The 22,680-nt window shown below is 37.2% G+C and overlaps 2 protein-coding genes across 5 annotated transcripts; one reads left to right on the top strand and one right to left on the bottom strand.

Annotated features, from left to right (window-relative positions):
* The first annotated feature begins 6,156 nt into the window (after positions 1-6,156).
* Positions 6,157-11,728, top strand: LOC103940718 (pathogenesis-related homeodomain protein). The gene is made up of 11 exons (XM_009350881.3): positions 6,157-6,446; positions 6,916-7,437; positions 7,895-8,060; positions 8,310-8,433; positions 8,537-8,649; positions 8,758-9,024; positions 9,643-9,876; positions 10,026-10,115; positions 10,415-10,465; positions 10,717-10,989; positions 11,402-11,728. Exons 2-11 carry the CDS (start codon positions 6,917-6,919, stop codon positions 11,681-11,683), a joined length of 2,121 nt encoding a protein of 706 aa, XP_009349156.3. The 5' UTR covers positions 6,157-6,446; position 6,916; the 3' UTR covers positions 11,684-11,728.
* A 1,447-nt stretch (positions 11,729-13,175) lies between these two features.
* Positions 13,176-22,634, bottom strand: LOC103940719. Of its 4 annotated transcripts, XM_009350883.3 has the most exons (8): positions 22,443-22,633; positions 17,043-17,189; positions 15,860-16,923; positions 15,379-15,439; positions 15,176-15,282; positions 14,239-14,329; positions 13,708-13,755; positions 13,176-13,374 (listed from the first exon to the last, which is right to left on the bottom strand). In XM_009350883.3, exons 3-8 carry the CDS (start codon positions 16,921-16,923, stop codon positions 13,270-13,272), a joined length of 1,476 nt encoding a protein of 491 aa, XP_009349158.2. In that variant the 5' UTR covers positions 17,043-17,189; positions 22,443-22,633; the 3' UTR covers positions 13,176-13,269. The 4 variants fall into 4 exon arrangements, with proteins under 4 accessions (XP_009349158.2, XP_048423826.1, XP_048423825.1 ...); XM_048567869.1 differs by having other exon boundaries at positions 15,860-17,189; positions 22,390-22,634; XM_048567868.1 differs by having other exon boundaries at positions 15,860-17,189; positions 22,443-22,634.
* Between the last annotated feature and the right edge of the window lie 46 nt (positions 22,635-22,680).

Raw genomic sequence — 22,680 nt, 5'->3', positions numbered from 1 at the left:
AGCAGGAATGCCCACGGCGTTGTGCACTTTCTTAATATCTGCCGAAGTCCTTGGAGTTGAGCCAAACTCCGAATATACACAAAGTAAGAAAGACGATCAATAAATTGAAGTCATGGAGTAGCTCAACAAAAATTCAAGCAGGACAAGAATGAAGCAGTTCACTTACCACTGATAAAGGTAGTCGGGACACGCAACTCAGGAGAAAAGTCAGACTCCCACTCTTCGCTCACCTCCAAGGTATCTCTCGCCCACTCATGATCACCTTTGCTAGAAGCATCGAGCAACCTGTGGTGAAATCTCAGCTGCCTCACACTTTTCTTGTGGCCGATCTCAAAGAAGTACCATAACTCATTTATGGTCAAACCAAGATCAAAGAACCTGCTCAAGTTCAAGAACCTCACCATCACACGAACTGCATTTGGGGAGCGCTGAGCAGGCGCGCATTTCATAGAGCAAATCACCTCTTGGAAAAATGAATCCCAACACAAAGTAGTGCGGATGGAATTTGATGGCCCTCTTCCTGGCAGTAGCGCCCTTGCCTCATGGCTCATGGTTGCTGTCATCTTTCACTTGCTTGACGCGAACCCCTGATGGAATTGGATGCTTGTACGCCTCAAGAAAATCTTGAAACAGCTCGTCGAAATTAATCTTGACATGCGCAGCCTTGAAGCAGCCCACCATACCAGCGAGAGGCCCAGCCTGAGCCGGCCTCTCATTCTCTCTTCCTCTTCTCCAACTTTCAGCGGGCCCGAGCCCAATGCACTAGTTAGAGAAATCCGGCCCGTGCCAATATCTCTCTCTTTCTCGTCATCCACCTACATGGGCCCCTGCCCAATGTTAACCATTATGTAGGAATAAGATAACAAAGAGATTATAAAAGAAGAAGGAGAAAATAGAGGAAACTTAGAGAGAGAAAGAGAATGATTTTTCACTTGTATTTTCTTTATTGATTTTCTGGTTACAAATTGTTGCTATATAGATGGATATTCACCTAACTGACTTATCTGAATCTCACAATTCCAACAATCCTAACTGCCTTATCTATATACTCTAACATCCCCCCGCAAGCTCATGGTGCTTCAAGCATGAGATTGTTGCAGTGAGTGTTAAACAATGGTGAACTTAAGCCTTTGGTAAGAATGTCAGCAAATTGCTAGGAAGAAGAGACAAACTGAACCAAGAAGCTTCTTGACAGATGATCATCATGAGAACAGATTTTGATAAGTCATAAAAGATCGATTGAATTCTTCCAACCAACTGCACAAGTAATCTAATTATAGCAATAAAAAATTCCAACTCAAACTGTAAAAGCCAGTCTAGCAACCCACCAATTAAGAAGGAAGAAATCATTCTCAAAGTACATCCAAGATAAATGCTTCTGAACAAAAACGTGGGGCCTCCACCTTTGTCAGAAATTCTCATATGGTAGCCTAACTGAGTATCAAATATACTTCCACCATTCCATAACCAAAGTACATAAAATCCTCAGAACTCAAGTACAACAGTTTGAGTGGGAACACAATTTTCACCTTGTTGTCAGAGTTAAGAACACGAAAGTCCTCGAGTGAAATGATACTCTCACACACTCTGAGTACACATTTAAATGTGTTGTATTTTGGAGGGAGTCCATTCAACGCAATGATCAGAAAGTCTTCATCAGCAAATGTGACACCAAGAATAGAAAATCTATCCCTTGTTATTTAATTCTTTGAAAATACTGGGAAATTGAATTTGATCCCTTCTTAATGTTGTAAAGATCAGTCTGTAATTTGATTATACTAGTTTTTGTACTTGGGAAGAAAAACTGGTTTTGAAGAAGAAACCACATCTCTTGAGAACTCTTGCTACCAATCACATAGGAAATAACAGATGAAGAAAGTGTGGCAGTAATTAACAACATCTAGGAATGATCATGCATTTTCCAGACTTTGTACTCATCATATTCAATTCTTGAAGATAAAGTACCAGATGTTACCTCTGAATCTCCTGAAGAAGTAGAAGAAAACTGAGTGAGACAGAGATTTGATCTATAAACGAACCCCATAAGTCCATGGACTTCAACCAGCAACTGCATCTGAAAATGCCATTGTAGATAGTTGGTCTCATCCAGTTTCACAATAACAAACGTTGAAAAGGATGAAATCAATCCAGTGATCGGTGACTGCAAGATTTGAAGTTGATTCGCAGTTACCATTTCGAAAAAATTGTAGAGAAATCTGTATGAGGAAAAGACTCAAACACCTGGTGTGCACAATCTTTCAAAGCGAAGAATGAAGAACTGGGCTTACGGTTGTGAACCCACAAAAAAAAGCAAGTCTTCCTTCAACTACCCACTTTATCACACAGAGAGAGAGAGAGCTAGTGTAGTTTGAGAAAGTTAGAATCGGCCAACAAGTCGACTCAGTTATCACAACGAAGATGGCAAACAAGCCAACTCGAATAATGCTCGCAGTGAATGAGTCGACCATTAAGGGCTACCTGCACACCTTGATCAGCAGCAAAAGAAAGAATCGAAGAAGATGGTTACAGAAGAAGAAAGAATTTCATGTAGCGGAAGCAAAAGAAATGATCAAAGAAGCTGATCAAGCTTTAATGGCGATTGATACCATGTTAACCATTATGTAGGAAGAAGAGAACAAAGAGATTATAGAAGAAGAAAGAGAAAACAGAGGAAACTTAGAGAGAGAAAGAGAATGATTTTTCACTTGTATTTTCTTTATTGATTTTTTGGTTACAAACTGTTGCTATATAAATGGATATTCACCTAACTGACTTATATGAATCTTACAATTTCAACAATCCTAACTGCCTTATCCATATACTCTAACACCCAGCAGCTCACAAGGTTCGACCCGAGCCAACCTTTTAGCGCCCTAGCGCCGCCAGTACCTCAGCCAAGCTGAGCCGATCCTTTAGCCTCACCACCTACAGCCCCATGACACCCTTGCCACGCCACCCACACCTCCTTGACACCCACCAAGTCAAAATTTTCAAGTCCTAAGACTCCCAAAAAATTCAAGAAGAGAAAATTTTCAATTTTTTTCTTACCTTGGTGCGGCACAGAGAAGAAGAATTACAACAAGAGACGACTCTTTGCAAGGGCAAGAAAGAAGAACACTAGGGGAGGGGGAATCAACATTTCCTTTAGCTTCTCTTTCTTGTTAGGATAATAATTGTTCTTCAAATTTATTTAATCCCCTACTTAAGGCAGAATTAAGTAAGTATTGGGAATAATTATTTTCCTTTTCCTAGAAGAAGTCTATCTCCAAATCAAGAAAGAAGATCAAGTTCAAATTGGGAAACAACTTCACAAGCCTAAGCAGCTGGGGATTCCTACACCTACAATCCTTTTCAAGTGTGCGGCATAGTAGGTGTGGGGGCATTTGTGGAGCCTAAAATAATCCCAAATATTCTAGAGGCAACACGTGGACTTTTATTCAAGAAAGACAAGATTGCCCTCAATAAATGGACAAGCTTCTCAGATACTCCCACGCGCAGCTCACACCCCTGTAGGTCTCAATAGCTGAATACAACTGCCCACAGCTCATTTGCCCTTGGCAAGGAATTAAAGATAATGATTAATAACCCAAATCCTATCTTTAATACATTCCTAATTGAAGATTGACTCCAATCAAGTAAGTAATCCTAATTTAAATCAATTAGGGATAATTATACCATTATCTCAAGATATTATTTCCTATTTAATATCTTGGAAATATTTAGAGAATATCTCTCCATTAAACATTATATGGCTGGCCCTAACCCTATAAATACCCCATATTCTACCAATTTTGGAGGGCTTTTGCAACCCTAAAAAGTCCAAAACACTTTACTCTCTCAGCTCTGTTGACCTAACCCCACCTCCCCCACCCCCCCCCCCAACCTTGTGGGCGCATGAGGCTTAGGTCTTTGATCAAAGGTGTTGATTGTTTTGCAAGTGCATTTTTTTCAAGACTGAAGACGGTGGAAATTTGCATCGACAGTGTGCTCAGAATGGGAGGTATAAGTAGGCTTTGTCTTTGTTTGGTTAGATGAGGAGGCCAAGTGTGGAATTGAATCAGGTGGGCACCATTATCAGCTTGTGCCGAAATAACGGACTTGAATTTGGGAAGGTGGATTCATTGGTACATTGAAGAGCGATTGTAGATGACGTCCCAGCCGTTGTTGGTGACTCTGTACAATGCATTCATACAAATTTATGACAAGTTGTTAATTAGAGGTTATTTTAGGAATAATAGTGAGTGTGGAAATAACGTTTTAACTTTTTATGGTGGGTGAAATTATAATGTGGGTGAAGAAATAAGACAACGGGGTGGGTGTAGTAGCACTCTACGCTTATTCAAAACATAATTAAAAAGTACATTCAATTAGGGGTTGGTTTGGTTTCATTCGGTTCAGTTTTTTGCCAAAACCGAAACTGTACTGAAATTTCGATTCAGTTCAATTTTCTTTCTCTTTTTTTCGGTTCGGTTTTTTTTTTTTTGGTTAAATCAATGTTGCACACCTAAAAAACTGATCTTAACATTCTTCTTGAGTCTTGATACTAATAAAAGCAAATCAACTTGTTTCTTATCTCCTCAGTAATGGGGAATACCAGAACAAGCATAAGAATTCTAGAGAAGATGATCTCTACTATTGATACCGTTAGGGTGAAAGGGCAATCTGTTAGTGGTATTGTCACATGCATTGTTAGGAATTGCCCGCCAGTTCTCTCTCTCTCTCTCTCTGTCCATGTTTCTATTTGCAAGCACGTCTTCAATTGCTTATATTAAGGGCAGACTCTTTACCTTAACCATTGCAAAGTTATATTGCTCTTTCATTAATTTGTTTAATCTTCATCAAGTCATATATGAAAAGTTAAATTGCTCTTTCAATAATTTTCTTAATCTTCATCAAGTCATATATGGAGGATGGACTATCGCTAAAATGGCATCATTTTAAGTGTAAAGGGATTTGGTTTGGTTTGGTTTTCAAACCTCTAAAACCGAAACCAAACTAATAAAGTTCGGTTGGGTTCGGTTTTCCTTTTTTCTGTTCGGCTTTTTTCGGTTTTCGGTTTTCGGTTTTTTGGTGTTTGGTCTGGTGTTTCCAGTTTTCGGTTTTTTGAACCCACCCCTACATTCAATATTTCAAAAGTTTTAGTCTTTCAAACATCCACAAATCTCAAGCATTTCAATTCAATAAGAACTAAGTTTCAATTAAATAAAATCTCATGCTAGAAAAATATTTATTAATTACAACATAACATAAATATAAATACATGTAAACCTCCTAATTCTTAGTCATTACAACTTATAATATGTTTATAGTGAGGTCACTAAATAGCTGACAATAAGCTTACATGTGCAAATTAAATTAATTAATAATTTAAAGATAGATGGTCCGTTCGGTTTATTTTTTGTCAGTTTCAAAAGTATCAAAACTGAAGCAAACCAAAACTAAATACGTTTGATTCGGTTTTTAAATTGTTTGACATTTTTTTCTTGGTCAAAATCAAACCGAACCGACTAATATGATTCCATTCGGCCGGTTGAGTCAGTTTGATGCCCACACCTAGGCTCCAACATGTAGTATAGCATCGTCTCAAACCCAAGTACAAATCAAAGTGTCTTTCTAGTGTACCCAAACTGTATTGTACTTGTTGCATTAGTGTACCCAAACTATATTGTACTTGTATACAACAAACTCAAGTGATTAAGTGCATTTTGTACATTCGTTAAGTGCGGTACTTTTTATTCAATCTGTCCTTCTCAGATATCTCTCGGATAAAAAAGAAGAGAAAATAAATATATTGCTACACTTCATTGATTAGTTACAAGTTGTGTAGAGGAATTCATCAATTGGTTGTGAGTAAATATTAAAGAAATTAAAATATAAAAAAAAACAGAAAATTATTCCATGAGGAATCATATTGGTCGTTAATATATTATAGGGGTATGCTATCCACACACTTCATTTTACTTCTCACACACTTTTTGATAATTTATGTCCGTTGATCTTTTTCAATTCATCCGATCCGACGCTTGAAAATTAAAAAGGTGCGTAAGAAGTAAAATTGGGTGTGTGGATCACACGGTTCACACCCCATATTATATGCATAGCAACAGCATAAGATAATCCAACATCGAGCATTCGAAAACTGAACCATTATATTTAGGACTTTTTTTGTTAATAGTCTTTTTAGAGAGAGAGAGAGACCTTCGGGTGGCGCTTCGGGAAGAACAAAACCGGCCGGCGACTGCGAGTACTAACCGAAAGCACAATTGAAAAACCCCAAAGAACCGAAAAAAGTTTCAAAATTTGAAATTGTTGGAGCAATTAATCCAAAACCCATCAATGCCTCAACAATTCCAAAGCTCTTGCTCTCATATATGAATGTATATGTGTGTTTTTATTGCCACAGCTTCAAAGGCCAACAGTTGATAGAGATCTCCATTCTTTTTCAGGTGAGGTTCCATTTCTACCTCTATCTCTCTACTTCTTATCTGTCAGTTTGAAGCTCAAATGTTTGGTGCTCTGTTCCAATCTTTGAATTTTGTGATCTGAGTTTTTTTTTGTTTTTTCCAAATAAAATCTTCCAATTGGAAGGCGGAAGATCACATGCTTGCTTCTGAGTCTGCATTGACATATCACCTGATTAATTCATTGATACTCCACTTTGTAGGAAAGATGATTGCATTTAACTCAATCTTGTTTCATTGATTACTTTGCTATGTTGAAATTGTTCTTTTTGGTTCAGTAGTTAAGTAATTATCTACTTTGTAAAGAGGCACCCTATTCACTTGGCTGTCGAAAAGTCGGAATTTCTTTCCGCAATTATGATCATTAATTGGACTTTGTCGAATATGTTTAAATTCCAGGGTGCTAGAGAACCTGCTTTGTCAACGCTAATCTGATTTCTGTTTTGATTTTCAGTATGGATACATTGGTTAAAAATATGCGTGTTCCTGGAAAGAAATCATCCTTTAAGGAGTACGGGAAACCCGGTTATTCCGGTTCTCTGGCAAACCTGATTTCGTCGCCAAAAGTTAAAAAAGGTGGAAAAGTTCCACATGTTAAAAAACTAAAATCAAAGTCGTCCAAGACCATTGTTGCTTCAGCCTTGTCAAAGAAGAGAGGTGCCAACTCTTCAAGCAATGCGTCAAGGAATTATGATGCTTACAATAAATTGCTGAGTAGAAAAGGATTTCGTAAAGAGCATGATACAGATTCTTCCAAAAATCCGTCTGCTGTGAAACTTCAACACAACAAGTTATCAGAGAACGGCTCTGATGAGAAAGGAGAAAAAAGGAGGAGAAAGAAGAAACCGAAAAAGGATAAGGTGGAGTTGGATGAAACTTCTCGCTTGCAGAGGAGGACAAGGTACCTTTTGATTAAAATAAAACTGGAGCAGAACCTTATTGACGCTTATGCCGGTGAAGGTTGGAAAGGTCAGAGGTATGTACGATCATTTAATACATATCTTCATTTCCTGATTTCTGCTTTATATATCTCATAAGTTCTATCAATGATTTAGTATTTAAGCTAGACATAGGAAAAGAGTAATGAAAGTTCGAAGACTTGGTTTGAAAAGAATAATATTTATGTTAAAATAGAATTTTAATAAATAGGTGACTGTGGATAGTTTTAGAAGCTAATGTTTTGATTATTCGATGAATGTACATTTTCAATCATTTTAATAGCAGGAGCACAATCTTGTAGATTTTATGCACTCAAAGTCTCAAATTAACTGAAAACATTGCAGTGTTAAGTTTGAATTAAATTGCAATCATTTTTATTATACGCAAGTGATGATGATCAGTTAAGCATGTAGAATGTGCGGTGTTTTCTTGGGCTCCTTTCTATAGTAAATAGTTATGCGGTTTAATTCGTTTAATTATTACTTTTATCACAGTCGAGAAAAGATTAGGCCTGAAATGGAACTACAGAGAGCCAATAAACAGATTTTAAATTGCAAGCTTGGAATCCGTGATGCAATTCATCAACTGGATTCTCTGAGCTCAGTAGGAAGCATTGCAGATTCTTTTATTTCTCCAGATGGATCTGTTTCTCATGAACATGTAAGTACACGGCATTACTATCCTTTTTGTATGTGCCGACAAGGGATGTTTGGATCCCTAATTGTGGTCTCTGCTAAGGTCTGGACTTTCCGATAGCTCCCAAGCGTAGGCTACTGATAGTTTTGGAGCAATAATGATTTTATTGTTTTTCGTTAGAACTGATTCTCCTTGGAAATAATACTTCATATGAGGCGTTACCTCCTTATCTTGGTTTCATGCTTTTCACGTTCTGGTTTTTCTTTCTATTAGATATTCTGTGCAAAGTGCAAGTTGAACGAAGCTTTCCCTGATAATGATATTATACTATGTGATGGGACATGCAATTGTGCATTCCACCAAAAATGTCTTGATCCTCCCTTGGATACTGAAAATAGTAAGTTTCTCACCTCTTCTGAATTTGCTTTGGACCTTTTGGCGACATACCAATTATGTTTTCTTAGCAAAAGCTACTTCTAAGTTCAATTGTTAATCTACAGTTCCTCGAGGAGAGCAAGGTTGGTTTTGCAAATTTTGTGAGTGTAAAATGGAAATACTAGAATTAGTAAATGCTCATCTGGGGACCTGCTTTCCCATGAACAGTGGTTGGCAGGTTAGTCATTGCCTAAATCATTGAGAAATGTCAAAATTTCACCCCCAATTACTTTTGGTTTTGCTGCTTTAATAATTCCTATATCTAATGGCTCTCTTTGGAATATAGGATGTCTTCAAGGAAGAAGCTGCTTTCCCCCATGGCAAGAATTCCTTATTAAATCCAGATGAAGAATGGCCTTCCGATGATTCTGAAGATGATGATTATAATCCAGAGAGGAACGAGAACAGCTGCAGCAGGGGAGGCAGCAATGACATTGCATCAGAAGAGGAATTTTCAACTGATGTCAGTGTAGGTTCTGATGTATCTACCGACGGGGAAATTGTTTCCGGCCGCAGACAGAAAAGAAGTGTTGATTATAAGAAGTTATATGATGTGAGTATAGAAGCCCAAATTTTTCGAGTTCTTTTTTTCCACTTGTTCTTGATAAATAAAATTGAGATAGAACTCTAGACTGATAACAGAATTGTAATTTTTTTTTAAAACAAGGCTCGACCCTAAGCCAACAAGACTCCTCTCTTAGCAAGGGTCAGGCAAAACGTCTATCGTACACAGCCTTACCCTTGCTTTGCAAAGAGGTTGTTTCCATGACTCAAAACCGTGAACTTTCGAGAATTGTAATTTTTAAATTTCTAATTATAGTATGACCTTTAATTCCTTGTACCTTATCTTTACATTCAACTGGACTCCACTTTTGAGTCTGACAAGAGGAGAGTTGTAAATTTCGAGGTAATGAATTACTTAGAAATTGCTTGCTGGTGTTCTTTATAAATTTGATTGTGGATGGTTTGGCAATAAAACATGCCTATTAGGATATAGTCAACTTTTGAAATGCTCGTATCATATTTTAATCAATATATATTAAACCCTTTGAGGTTTAATTAAAGTTTATATTGTGTGGATAATAATGGGGCACTGTATCTGTTGTATAACAAAGGTTCTTTGAGGTGACGGTCCAATATTCACTGTGTTGCATATTTGTTTTCTCCTAAGGAAATGTTTGGAAAAGATGGTCCTTTGCTTGAACAAATTAGTGATGATGAAGACTGGGGTCCCAGTAAAAGAAAGCGGAGAGGAAAAGAATCTGATGCAGCCAGCACTCTTATGACTCTCTATGAAAGTGAAAGAAATCCAGATGTTGACCGTACAGAAAAGAAATCCAGCCAACACTCTTCAGATACGCAAGTTAGAAGGTCATGTTTCCGAATTCCTCGAAATGCAGTAGAGGTATTAGAACCTGTCCCTTTCCCCTCTCTCTCTCTCTCTCTCTCTCTTCACTTGCACCCATAATGATTCTGGCGTAGCTATTTTGAAAATCTGATGGTAGTATATGTAATTTCCTAGACTAAAATTTCTGCTGTAATTTCTTATTCCAGAAGCTCCGCCAAGTGTTTTCTGAGAATGAACTTCCTTCTAGAACTGTCAAGGATAATCTTTCAAAAGAATTGGGCCTTAATCCTGAGAAGGTAATGGCGATCGATGAACTACAGATTGTTTGTGCCTTCTTGAACCGTCAACTAATTCGTTGCTTGGTATGAGTTTTATTGCTTGCCAATTTGGATAAGGGCAACGTTTTTCATCCAGTCAAATACATTGTCTTTCTGGATTCTGCTTTATTGAAAATTTGGAATTATGGTGTGAATCTGAGGGACTGTTAAAATATGTAGATATGGTTTTGTAGCTTCTGATCTGCCACTGATATAAAATGGCTATGATCTTGTTAGCTCTTCCATTGTTCTAATAATTTTAATGTTGCAATTTCCAGGTTAGTAAATGGTTCAAGAACGCACGTTACTTAGCCCTGAAAACCAGAAAGGTGAGCTAGTTGTCCATGTTATTTCTCATACGCCCATCTTCTTCAATTCTACTGTTGTTTTATTTTTTTTCGTTTATCTGTTTTAGCCTCTTTGTTATCGCTACTAAATCAAAGGTTTGTATGGAGTTGGAAATCTTTTAAACAAAGATTATATTGGTGAATGAGCCATGGAGAGTTAGGATCTTAAATCTCAACTCCTGAGGATTTTTTGTCTCTCAATAAACTATGTTGATGGATCTTTTGCACAACAGGGAGCGAGTGATAAAGACCTTGACACTTTTACTCCTGGAATCTCCAATGAACCGGGATATGAAAATGTGACTGGAAAAGCTGCTGATCTCATGGCATCAGATTCAGATGATGATACCTTAGCTGAAACTGTGGTCCATTCGCCAAAGAATGTTAAGGCCTTCCGGAGAAAGCATCCAAAATCACTAAGCAGCCCCTTGAGGAAGAGTCAACAGAAAGGTCCTTCGTGTGGGTCATGTGCAAAGAGCAACGAGGTCTTTGTCCTTCAGAATAAGGTTTGTGAGTTTCTGGAAATTTGCCATCTCGTTTTCCATCCAAAAATCATATTAGAAACCAACTGCACTTCACCTGACTTTGCAATCTCAGAATCCCCATATCATACCTTTTTACATACGTGCAAGCAAACTTCTCATACAATTATCTCCCAGAACTATGTTTTTGTGGGAAGAAGAATTCTGGTATATCAGAGAATTCTTCAGGAACCCTCACCCTTTCCTTCCTCAACTAGTTCACTTGGTTAAATCTTCTCTTAGACTTGTGCTTGTCTCTGCTTATTTTTCGTAAAATATAAAGTGGCAGATTAGGGACTTTTTTGGTTTTTAGATACTATATTTACTGCCAATTATCTGTGTTGAAAATATAAAGTGAAAACAAAGATTACTCATGTGTTGGTTTGCTTTCATGTAGGATGGAAAAGAGTTGAGTGATGATGTGAGCTTGAAGAAGCTTAGGAATACACGAACAAAGGAGAAGAGGGCCAACCTTATCGCTGGAGGAGGTGAAGATGGATGTCGAGTTGCAGAGCTGGAAATGGAGAGACTATGTAAAGCCAAAGGTAGGCTAGAATACGTGAGACAGAAATTATTGAAATTTCAAACCGTGAAGGCAAAGCAGAATTCAAATATATCTCGATTGCATGAACAGCCTGTGATTTATGTTCCAATAGCAGAACTAAAGGAAAAGGTTTGATAATTTGACAATTTTCTGAATGAAATATAGCATTTTTTTGTATCAGTCATCCCGTCATTTTGAAATTTTATTTGTTTATCATTTTGCTTGTTGTACAAGAATACTCTCTCTCTCTCTCTCTGCACACAAGATATTAAAATTACTCCATATCTGAAAACACACATCGAATCCTGGAAAACGGATTGGCACTGTTGTACAACTTGAAATTGAAGTTAAGACGATGATGAACTACGAGTAGAATGATGCTGCATCAGTGTGCATTCATTTAGTGTGAAATATTCTGCAGTCTGAAGGTTGCAGTTCAATTTCCAGTTAAAGAGATTTGTATTGTTTGTCCAATTATTTATTTTTATTAGAGGGGAGAGATTTCAACCTGCTTCGATCGGAGATGACATCGTTTAAGATTAACATGGTTTTAACATTTGAGTTTACAAAAGGTTTATTTATTTATTAATTAATTTTTTATGGAGGCGAATTTGAAGTTTATATTGAAAAGATGGCTCTTGGATTAGAGAAATTTTTTAGTGTGCCAGGAATAATTGGTTAAATTTTTTTTTTTTTCAAGTTTTCAACCAATTATATTATGACATTGGTATACCGGGTTGCGTTCTTAGCATACTAAAAAATCTCTCCTTGGATTGGACCTAGTGGCTTCATTTGTTCTAAAGATATGTTGAAGAAGAAATGTTGTGTTGTTTTAACTTGAATGCAGGAGATGAATTATTCGTTAAATGGAAGGATTAGAAGGGAAGCGTTTCATTCATGACTAAACCCTTAAAATGAAAAAATCATTCTCACTTCAATGTACCTTGAATTTGGAGAATTATCTATTCTAATCCAGTCTTAGAGACCCAACGAGGCTGGTGATGAATGAAAATGGGATGATGTTAAACAACATGGTGAGTTAGGCTAGTTAAGCAAGGTTACATGACCATCCTTTATTTCTATCTCCATTTCTATAAATTAGATCGTAACAGAAATACTTTTCAAGTGGTAACTACATTTTACACTCTTCTAGTTTGAGGTGATTTTCAAATAAGACCACGAAGTCCTACTTCTCAAATTGCACACTAAAATTTTAGAATTGTATCAATTTATATATTTTATCTCTTTAAACATCTAATTCTCTATTAAATTAACGAGTTAGCCCATATAAGGGTCCCACGCTCAACGTGTCATCAATTTAATGGGATGATCCAATTTCAATTCAATAGGACCAAGGCATATTGATAGACCCAATTTCAATTCCTTGCAACCTCAAAATAAGAACCATTTTAATTTATATCTTGATGCAGCAAAAAGACTTGTCACATTGTGTAGTCCAGCATATTCCAGTTAACCCCATTGAAAGATGAAACAGTAAACACTGGTGTCTAACAAGGAGGTTAAGCTTAATAACAACAAAAAAAGGGGGTGGGGGGGAAGGGAGAGAGAGAGGCACAGAAGCCAGTGGCTCGTGCACTTTGCCTACAAAAACCATAATCCAGTTAACTGTGGTCAAAATTTCTAACTCGATTTGATATCTATGATGTACAACGACTCAACGAGCCAGGTTCTATACACGCTTATCACAAGTTTTCACCATATCATAGAGTTTGTATACTTTTTGTACCTACTATGGGGGTTTTCAGATCACCAGCACTCTTGGTTCCGTCCAAAGTATGCCGTTTAGCAGATAACCGGGGCCTCAGCTACACATCATAAGAAATTAATAAGAACCCAAAGAAAAACCAGTACGATAATATTATGCTCCTACGAGCAATTAGGCATATATAAGAATTCAGAAAAGGATTTTCAAGCAAAAGCACATGAATTTGAAACCAGGCAACATCGTATAAATTTGAATACTAAACTTTAGCGTCTCATTTCAACTCTCTTACTAAATCTACCCATGCCTACCCTGACAAAAATAAATAAGATTGAATTCAAAGGGTAGTCTTGGTTCCGGATAGTCAGCACTCATCATTTTATAATGAACACAGCAATCCAAAAACATATTTATTGGAGGAAGTGCCGTAACATACCGTCTCAATATACTTCAGTTGCTTTAGAACTTGATCCGTTTCCAGTTCCTGAGCCAAACACAAAAGAAGAGGGATGTCGTTAGATTTAAAGATGGACACCACACAGACCACCGTATGAAAGTGAAGAAACCATAGAACAAAGATAAAATCAAAGTGAAGGAAGCAAAATACATTGACATAATACAATAGTGAAGTGGTCTACCCTAATGACTACATCTCAGTCATTAAATATCAAAATCCGACTGAATGAAATCCCAATGACCCTCAGTAGGTTCGAAATGGATAGTTGAGGTGCACAATTGTTGAGATGCAATCCCAACCATTTATATCTAATCTAGCAGTTTAAAATGTGATCCATTCTTTTGGGTCGCAGAAAAAATGTGATCACGTTTAAGGATCCTATAAGAGAATTTGCGCGGATGCATACCTACTAGTGTTACTCCTCTAATTCTGAGAGTTTCATACGAAAGATCTAAAAATTCAAAACTAGTCTATAAATAGAGATGTAAATAGTGTCAGTGATATGTCCACCTGAGGCACGTTACAATCAGCATGGCTTGGATCCCAAAGGATAGAGCAGAAGCACTCCCAGCCATCAGTTTGGACTTCAAAAAGAGGAGCCCTGATATACGAGAATCTTCCATATTTGTTAAAATGTCAAGCATAATCAACAACAAAAGTAGAAGATAAACTAAGAGAACAAAAGTGAAATAACACAACTTTAGATCAATAGTATTACGTGACATATCAAGATACCAAAAAACTCGTTCTGAACTATTTTGTGCACTTTATATTTCAAGATAATTTCCGTAAAAAAGAATCCAGCCATAAGATTTGTGGTATAATTTCAAGTGGGAAGGACAAGGTTCCGGGTGGGAAGAAGGCTAAAGTTTTTAAGATTGCAGTGTCTTAGCTGCGATTTGGATTATAAGGATGGAGAGAAACATGAGTTTAGCCAACCTTCAATCACTCTCCATCCAAATAAAGGGGTAGGTTGAGAAATTGTTGCTAAATTTTTTAAATGCCTCGAGTCTTTGAGGTTGCAGTGTGTTACTCTCATCAAATAAATAAGTCCCATTGTTGATTTTTTGGCATCCAAATTGGTTTTCCAGTTCCACAGTGTCAAGTCTTAATCTTCAATCACTAAGACCAAAGAATGAGAGAGATGGAAAACGAATAAAAACACCCATCGAGAGTAAGGAAAGGAGAGAAGGGAAGCTTTGATGCATTCTTCCAGTACCTAAAGTACCATCAGTCTTGGATTGGGGTTATCTCTCGAATATTTTACAACGATCCGGTTGACAAATCAAAAACAACATGCATACATTCGTATCGGTGTTTCATGTTCTCCATTAAAGTAATGTCACTCAAATATATTACCATACATATCAGAAACTTCCAACTAAATAATCAGATCACAACCTTCACAGGTTCCAGTTAAGTGTTAACACAACCATAAATAAATTACCTGCGCCACTTTCCACAAATAGTTCTGTTTGCGCGATCTACAACTTCTCGACATTGAAGCCAATTACCTATAGTGCTATGTCTAGAAGGTTTATTGCAGTTCAGCCCCTACAACGGAAAGATGTGTCATTACTCCATAAAATTTCCAAATCTCTCATGCCAAATGAAAAGCTGATTACAAATAGAGACACGTCAAGTACTTACATGGAATCTAGCATATTCTGACGAATCTATTTCCAATGGTTCACCAATGCCATTGATATCACTATATCAAATCAAAATAACAAAAGCTGTACATTGTAAGTAACATGCAAAATGAAAGAAAATAATGATTCGAAACAGAATTAGGAAAGGCAGATGATGACAATTTTCTTTCCTAGAACACATGAGAAAAAAAGATCCCACAAAGGTAACTATGCAGGACAGCAGCAACAAGAAGATCTGTCCTACCTGGCATGCTAAGTCCTCTGAAAACAAGGATTCAAAGCACAAAACCAAATGAAACTACTTACCCTCCCATATAAACCACGTAGTGGCTACCTTCTTAGTACATATCATTTGAAACATGACCAATTGAAAGGAAGAGGGACAAGTAAAGCAGGCAGTTTTCACAAGGATAATCCAACTAGTGAAGGCAGTCTATAAACTTCAACTGCATCAAAAGTAATTAACGGAATAAACATACCCATTTGTTGGGCCAGACCAGTTAGGAACTTCCGCTTGAAACCCTTTGCCAACCCGAACACTAGTTCTATACAGTTCAATGTCTCTCAACATTAACATTATGGGATTCATTTGGCCCTTGGGTGATGCTTCCTTACTCATGACACTTGCGATATTCGGCGATTTTTGGGTCACTTGCTCCTGTAAAATCTTATGTTTCTTTTTCAAACAAGAATGACAGAACCATTCATCAATAGGTGGTTTCTTCATACGGGGGTGGCAGCATGAAATGTGAAATGCCTCTTCACAATGATCACAAATTAGCATTTTCAAAGTGGTTCCAGAACGACTACAAATTGTGCATGACCGGCGATGGATGTCACTGCCAATGGTGTCAGCGTCTTCAGCAGAACCACTGTTCATGGTAGCCTGGGAATCCCCAAGCAGTCCATGGCTTCTAAGAATAGAGATGCATAGATCCTTTTCAGACAGGTCTCCCACAACCTCCATAACTACTGCACTAGAAGAGGAGCACTCACCTGTTTCATGTACTTCAGTCTTCACGGAAGTTGAAGCATGCTCCATATTTGACTTTGATGATGAACAACTATCATTTACGCTGCTTACCTCTAAAAGTTTTTGCCCGTTATTTTTAGGTGCTTCATCAGAAACTAATTCCTCACCAGCAGAACATCCATTACAAGATTCTGAATTTAAAACATGAGAGACTCTCTTGCATAAACGAGGAGCTACAAAATGAGCTCGAGTGGCTTCAGTTTCATGCTCTAATTGAGAAGCAAGTCGTTCCTTACCAGCAACTGCAGAAGCTTCAGAATTTAGAAAAGAAAAATAATCACCACTTATAGTGTTTTCTTGACCTCCTTGAAACCTGGTGACAGGGTTTCTTCGTAACTTCCTCCTTTTATAAACGAGATTAGGTGCAGAAGTTTCAGACATCGTGACTGCTGAAAGCTGGGAAGAGCTACTTTTATAAATCAAGGAGCAGGAATCATCAAAATTCTTGTTTTCCTCAGAGATTGGTTGAGCTCTTCTGCAGCTGCAATGATCATTGCATTTTGTACACATCTGCCAAGTTTCAGCACCAGGCACCGAATCACATAAGTCATCGTGTAACCCACGGTTAGATACACAAAATATAGCAGCTTCAATTGAACTAGGAAGGAAACTCAGACTCAACATTTCACCTGAAACCACCTCACTAATATCTGGTGTCTGTTGCTTCAAAGTACCACAGTAACACGCTGAATCACTCTATAATATGTTTGAAATATGAATCATATGACAGAAGAGGCATCCCCCAAAGTTTTCCTCATTCTAATGCATCAACCTCTCTGTTTCCAACAAGCAAAACAAGTTTTAAAATGGGGATCATATTGTACAAGTTCATGCACTTCTTCAGTTGAACTCAATTTTATAAGACAAGTTTCGCAATGCAGACGGGAAAAAAAAAAAAGAAAGTGAGACTCTTCATCGTCCAAGCAAAAACAGGTAACAAAGACTTTCTTGAGATACACACACACATCATGACGAAACTCTACATGGTACTCCACAAACACATCACCAACAATAGCTACATCACCCAAGGAATTCTAACAAGGTAGGGGGCAACCAAACAAAGAAAAAGTAATTTACAGATTCCACTGTTTGCTTACAGTATCTACAGTCAAACCTACTTAAGAAGCCGCCTTAGGTGGGCCAGTATTATAAAATTTCACTACAAGGAAAGCAAAAGGACTAAACCCTAATTGATTTCTTTGTAGTAAGCAATATCCTCAAACACCCGTTTTTGGATAAACCCGACTTTCATCCTGCATCGCCAAGAGAAGTTCCAACAAAATAAAATAAATACAACCACCCCATAAATAAGTAAACAAAATTTTTTAAAGGTTCCAAAATAACAAATGAAGAGAATCTTTTAATATCTTTAACTCCGTGACAAAGTACAAAGCACGACATGCTCAGTTTCTAATAGAAAAGGATGCCAACCCGTTTAGATTTCTTTATGGTCGCATTATTTGTTTATAGAAAACAAAGGGAAAGATTTAAAATAAAAAAAAGATAAAAAGAAAAAAGGGGGTTAGAGAGAGAACAATATGAGAAAAGGATAGAAACTGCTAGGGTTACACCAATAGGGATTCTAGGAATCACACAAACCTACAGAGAAGCAAAGTTCCATCAATTTTATTCAATCACTAAATCTGTCTAAAGGGAATCATAAGGGTGTAATTAATCAAGACGTAAACCTAATAAAACAGGAAATAACCGAATCCTAAAGAAAAAAGAAATTAAAGACTAAGGACCTGCTGGAACCATACACCAGAGGAATTTATTTAAAGCCATAGACATGAAACAATAAACACCCTTGACCCATATACCTTACATTCCTCAGAGTGCTATGACTCTTCTAAAGCAATGTGAACCATAAACACAAGTAAAAACGCATTGACACTGCTTAAAGAATCTCTCTCCTTCTGATATATCCCAACATCAATACGAGACCCAAAGAAATAACATATGCAATTTCATAGCATCGTCGACCAATAACTAGCATCTTCCCTTTTTGATGAACTAATCATCACAATCCTCTAGTGAACAAATCCAAAAAGAAGTTCCACTGTAGGTGGGATCTCGTACCAAATTTCTTTCCAATGAAAAGAATTTTGATACAAAACCAAAAAAGTCCTAACGAAGGTCCTCAATTCCACCATCTTCACCACGATAGAAGTATTTAAAGAAATCCACAATAAATATAGGGATTCAAGAAATACCACCTCCAGCACACACATACAATCATTTTTTACAGCTTTTAAATCAAACAAATTATGGCCGGCACTCTTCAATGGGCATTTCCACACCGCACATCTTGATAACATGCACTCGCCTACCAAGTGTTATCTGAAATACAAAATTCTTTTATGTGCTATATAACTACTTTTGTGATACAACCGCCGAAATCCTCATCAGAAATTTTTCCCCAAAAATATCTCCACAAGCTATTCAAGTCCACATCATAAAACCAATTAAGCTTCCAGGATGCGAAGCCCCCATTCACAAGGGGCAATCAGTTTCTTCAACCCATCAAATTGCTCCAAATTTCAAAACTCCTATAAGAACAAGTGATGCACTGCAATAATTTCAGTTAATAACCTAAATGAGCCTTGTGCATGCCCAAAAGACCTAAAACATACATATTTAAGCAACAGTCACTATAGCAGTAGATACCACCCTGCCAATATGAAAATTGTCACTTTGGCATGCATCAAATTTGTCGAAATATGACATCTGGTATATTCTTAATGACTATTTTTATATCGATCAATAACCAGTATCAGCACAAGCTTAGCACTGTGTAAAATCATCAACAAATCATGACACCTGAGATTGCTAAGTTTCTGGTTGAGACTAAAATCAAGATGCAACAACGGAGCAGGCAGAGAATAACTAAAAACAATCAAGTCATGGCATGAGACACCAACTCACAAAACATAACTATGAGAAAAGCCTTTGGGCTTTTTCCGTCAAACATATCGCCAACGTCTTGGAGAAATCAACGCACTCTATTGTCCGAAACAAATTTAACTTGGACCCCAAAGCAGATTTTCCTAGAACTTCGACATGGAGTTGATACCTCATCACCTCCCGCACTCAATGCAACATTTTCCTTGTAATTTTTTTGAGATGCATATCAAAACTAAAACAGAAACATCTTAACTAGAAAAGCTACAAATTTACCGATTGAGAAATGCCATATGTACCAAAAATTTGTAGCAAGTCTGTTATACACATCAGCATGGCGGCCTGCCACAAACTCCATATTCAAGGGAGGTGGGTTATTGGGTAATGCAACACATAAGTAAAATTTCAACTGGCATGCCCATAAAAAAAAAAAATTAGTAAAATTTCATGGAGCACCACACACTTTCCTTAGTTATTCCCTGCATACCCATAGATGCATATGTTTTCTTATTGCAATACTTGGAAACCTAATTAAAATGAAAATGAAGTCCTTATACTTAAGAAATGCTACTTACGAGGAAACTATTTTCACAATACCAATAAACAAAATGTTCTTCCACATATAGCATCTATTAATTAGTACCCGATTTGTTTAGATCAAATTTTCAATCATCAAAAATCCTCTAATGAATAATGTCCCCTGCCCAAAACAGCAGCGGCAACAACAACAAAGCCTTATCCCACTAAGAGGGGTCAACTATATGAATCCTAGAACTCCACTACACTGGGTTTTGTGCCATGTCTTCCATTAGATCCAAGTAGTTCAAGTCTTTTCTTAGAGTCTCTTTCCAAGTCTTCCTAGGTCTTCCTCTACCCCTTTGGCCCTGAGCCTCTGTCTCGTAATCACATATTCTAACCAGAGCATTTGTAGGTCTTTGTTTCACATGTCCAAACCACCTTAACCGATTTCACTCATCTTATCTTCAATTTCGGCTACTCCTAATTTACCTCGGATATCCTCGTTCCTAATCTTGTCCCTTCTTGTGTGCCCACACATCTATCGAAGCATAGAAGCATTCTAATTTCTGCTACACTCATTTTGTGTACGTGTTGATGCTTCACTGCCCAACGTTCCATGTCATAAAGCATTGTTGGCCTTGTTGCCGTCCTATAAATTTTTCCCTTGAGCTTTAGTGGCATACGATGGTTGCACAATACACCCGATGCACTCTTCGACTTCATCCATCCAGCTTGTATTCTTTGATTGAGGGTCTCCATCCAATTCTCCGTTCTTTTGCAAGATAGATCCAAGATAGATAAAGCGTTCACTCTTTGGTACTTCTTGATCTCCAATCCTCACTCCAATTAAAGTCTTAGAAGAAATCCTCCATCAAAACCAGTTCCTAGTGATTCAAGTTTATAAAAGTTAAAACATAGGGTTCAAGAGGCACACCTCCATAATAGACAAAATCATGTGTTACCTTCCAAATCAAACATTGGGCATTTCCACACCACATATCAGGCACAAAATATACATGCTTACAATCTGCTACTAAGTGATATACCAATCTTTGTGCTCCAACCACCGAACTCCTCATCAGAATTCTATTCCCAATCAAATCTCCACAAGAGCTACACGTCTGCAGACAAAGGAATTGAACTTCCAGTTTTCAATGCCCCTGTTCTGCCTCAAGGAAAAACCTCCAACCCCTAGAAAAGGAGAAGCGATGTAGAGCAATAACTTCCCAATAACTTACATTATGCAAGCACAAAGCACTTGGTGAACAAATATAATTGCCTTGTAGCATGACATATCCAAGAAGATACATCACTTTGTTGAAACTCACACCAGTTATATTTATCAGCGTTATCTCAGCTCATTCTCTTTTTCCGGTCAAATCATAGTTCATCTAGAACCAACATAATTTGTACGCCTAATTTTGCAGGACTTAAAAGCATTAATAAACTCAACCATCCAAATGTAACTGGACAAGAATACTAAAACGTCATGAGGTTGTGGGCATAAGCCACCAAATCATAAAGCATAACTATAAGCGAAACTTTTGGTTCTTTTTGTCTGCTTAACATATTCTCTAATGCCCTGAAGAAATCTATGCATTCTATTTAAGGTGCGAAATTAAGAAACATATCAATTAAAGAATTGCATTTTATTTATTCAGCAATGTTATACGGACTAAAATTTAGTATTATCTATTTTTCAAATTAGCACTGAGGCATGCTACAAAGACCAAATTCAAGGTGGGTAGGGTAGTGTGTAACGCCACACATAAATTAAAAGTTTAACACGTCCCCTATGCATATCATAGAAAACCACACACTTTCCACATTTGTTTCCTGCACATCTTTCTTTGATCGCAATACTAAGTATTTAATAACATGGAAAGAACAGATTCTTTGCATTTACGGTTATTACTTAAAAGGAAACTATTCATTCGATGCCAATATGGAACCTAGATAGACATACAGTTAAACTTCTAAGACATTTTTCGAGTTTCATTAACTACGATAAAATAATCACCGAATAAATTTGCTGAATTCTCTACTTTTGCAGTCTTTCTTCATACATTACGATGGATGGGAAATAAATACAGAAACCAAATAAGATCAATCACTCAAAACTGTTCCACAAAGACCAACTAAAATCTGGTTCCAACAATAGGTGGTGACATTCAACCCCAATTCCAGGCACAGAGTCTAAAACAACCCGAATTTTGATTTCGCTTTTCTTATATCAAAACTAAACCAAATCAGTGTAAAGTAAATCTAACAAACGGGGGGGCAAAGGCATGGATATGGACCCAATTTGGTCAACCCCAACTGGGAAAAGCAACCTAGATCCGTACCCAATTGGGGTTTATACAAATTTCAACAATATATGGCATCAATGTTAGTAATTAATCGCATAAAATTATAGGGGAAAACTATGATATGCAGAAAAGAGTAAAGCATTTAAAACTAAACTAAGAAAACCAAAAACAAGAACATATATATATATATATATATATATATATATGTATTTATAATTGTATATATAAGAAATTGGGACACCATTACCATAGATGTGCATAGGATCAAAGGCCCAACACATGCAAGAGGAATAACTTTACCGTTGTTGGGCGCTTTCAACTACAGACAAGAATGCTGCAGAGGTGCCATTGTCTGTTGTTTGTCTGGAGGCAAGGACGAGGAACAGGGGTTTACGGAAAACAAACGAAGAGCCGAAGACAGAGTGGGAGATGGGTTTTATGCCTTTTTAAACACTATTTTTCTTTGGGTTTTCCTTTCACAAGTTTCAAGATCAAAAGGTCCATTAACCAATTTAATCCAATATATATATAGATTGAT

This window comes from the organism of the source record quoted next, unplaced genomic scaffold (genome assembly GCF_019419815.1).
Source record: "Pyrus x bretschneideri cultivar Hongxiangsu unplaced genomic scaffold, Pyrus_bretschneideri_v1 Contig46, whole genome shotgun sequence".
Classification (NCBI taxonomy): domain Eukaryota; kingdom Viridiplantae; phylum Streptophyta; class Magnoliopsida; order Rosales; family Rosaceae; genus Pyrus; species Pyrus x bretschneideri.
This window is presented reverse-complemented; position numbering and strand designations above follow the sequence as displayed.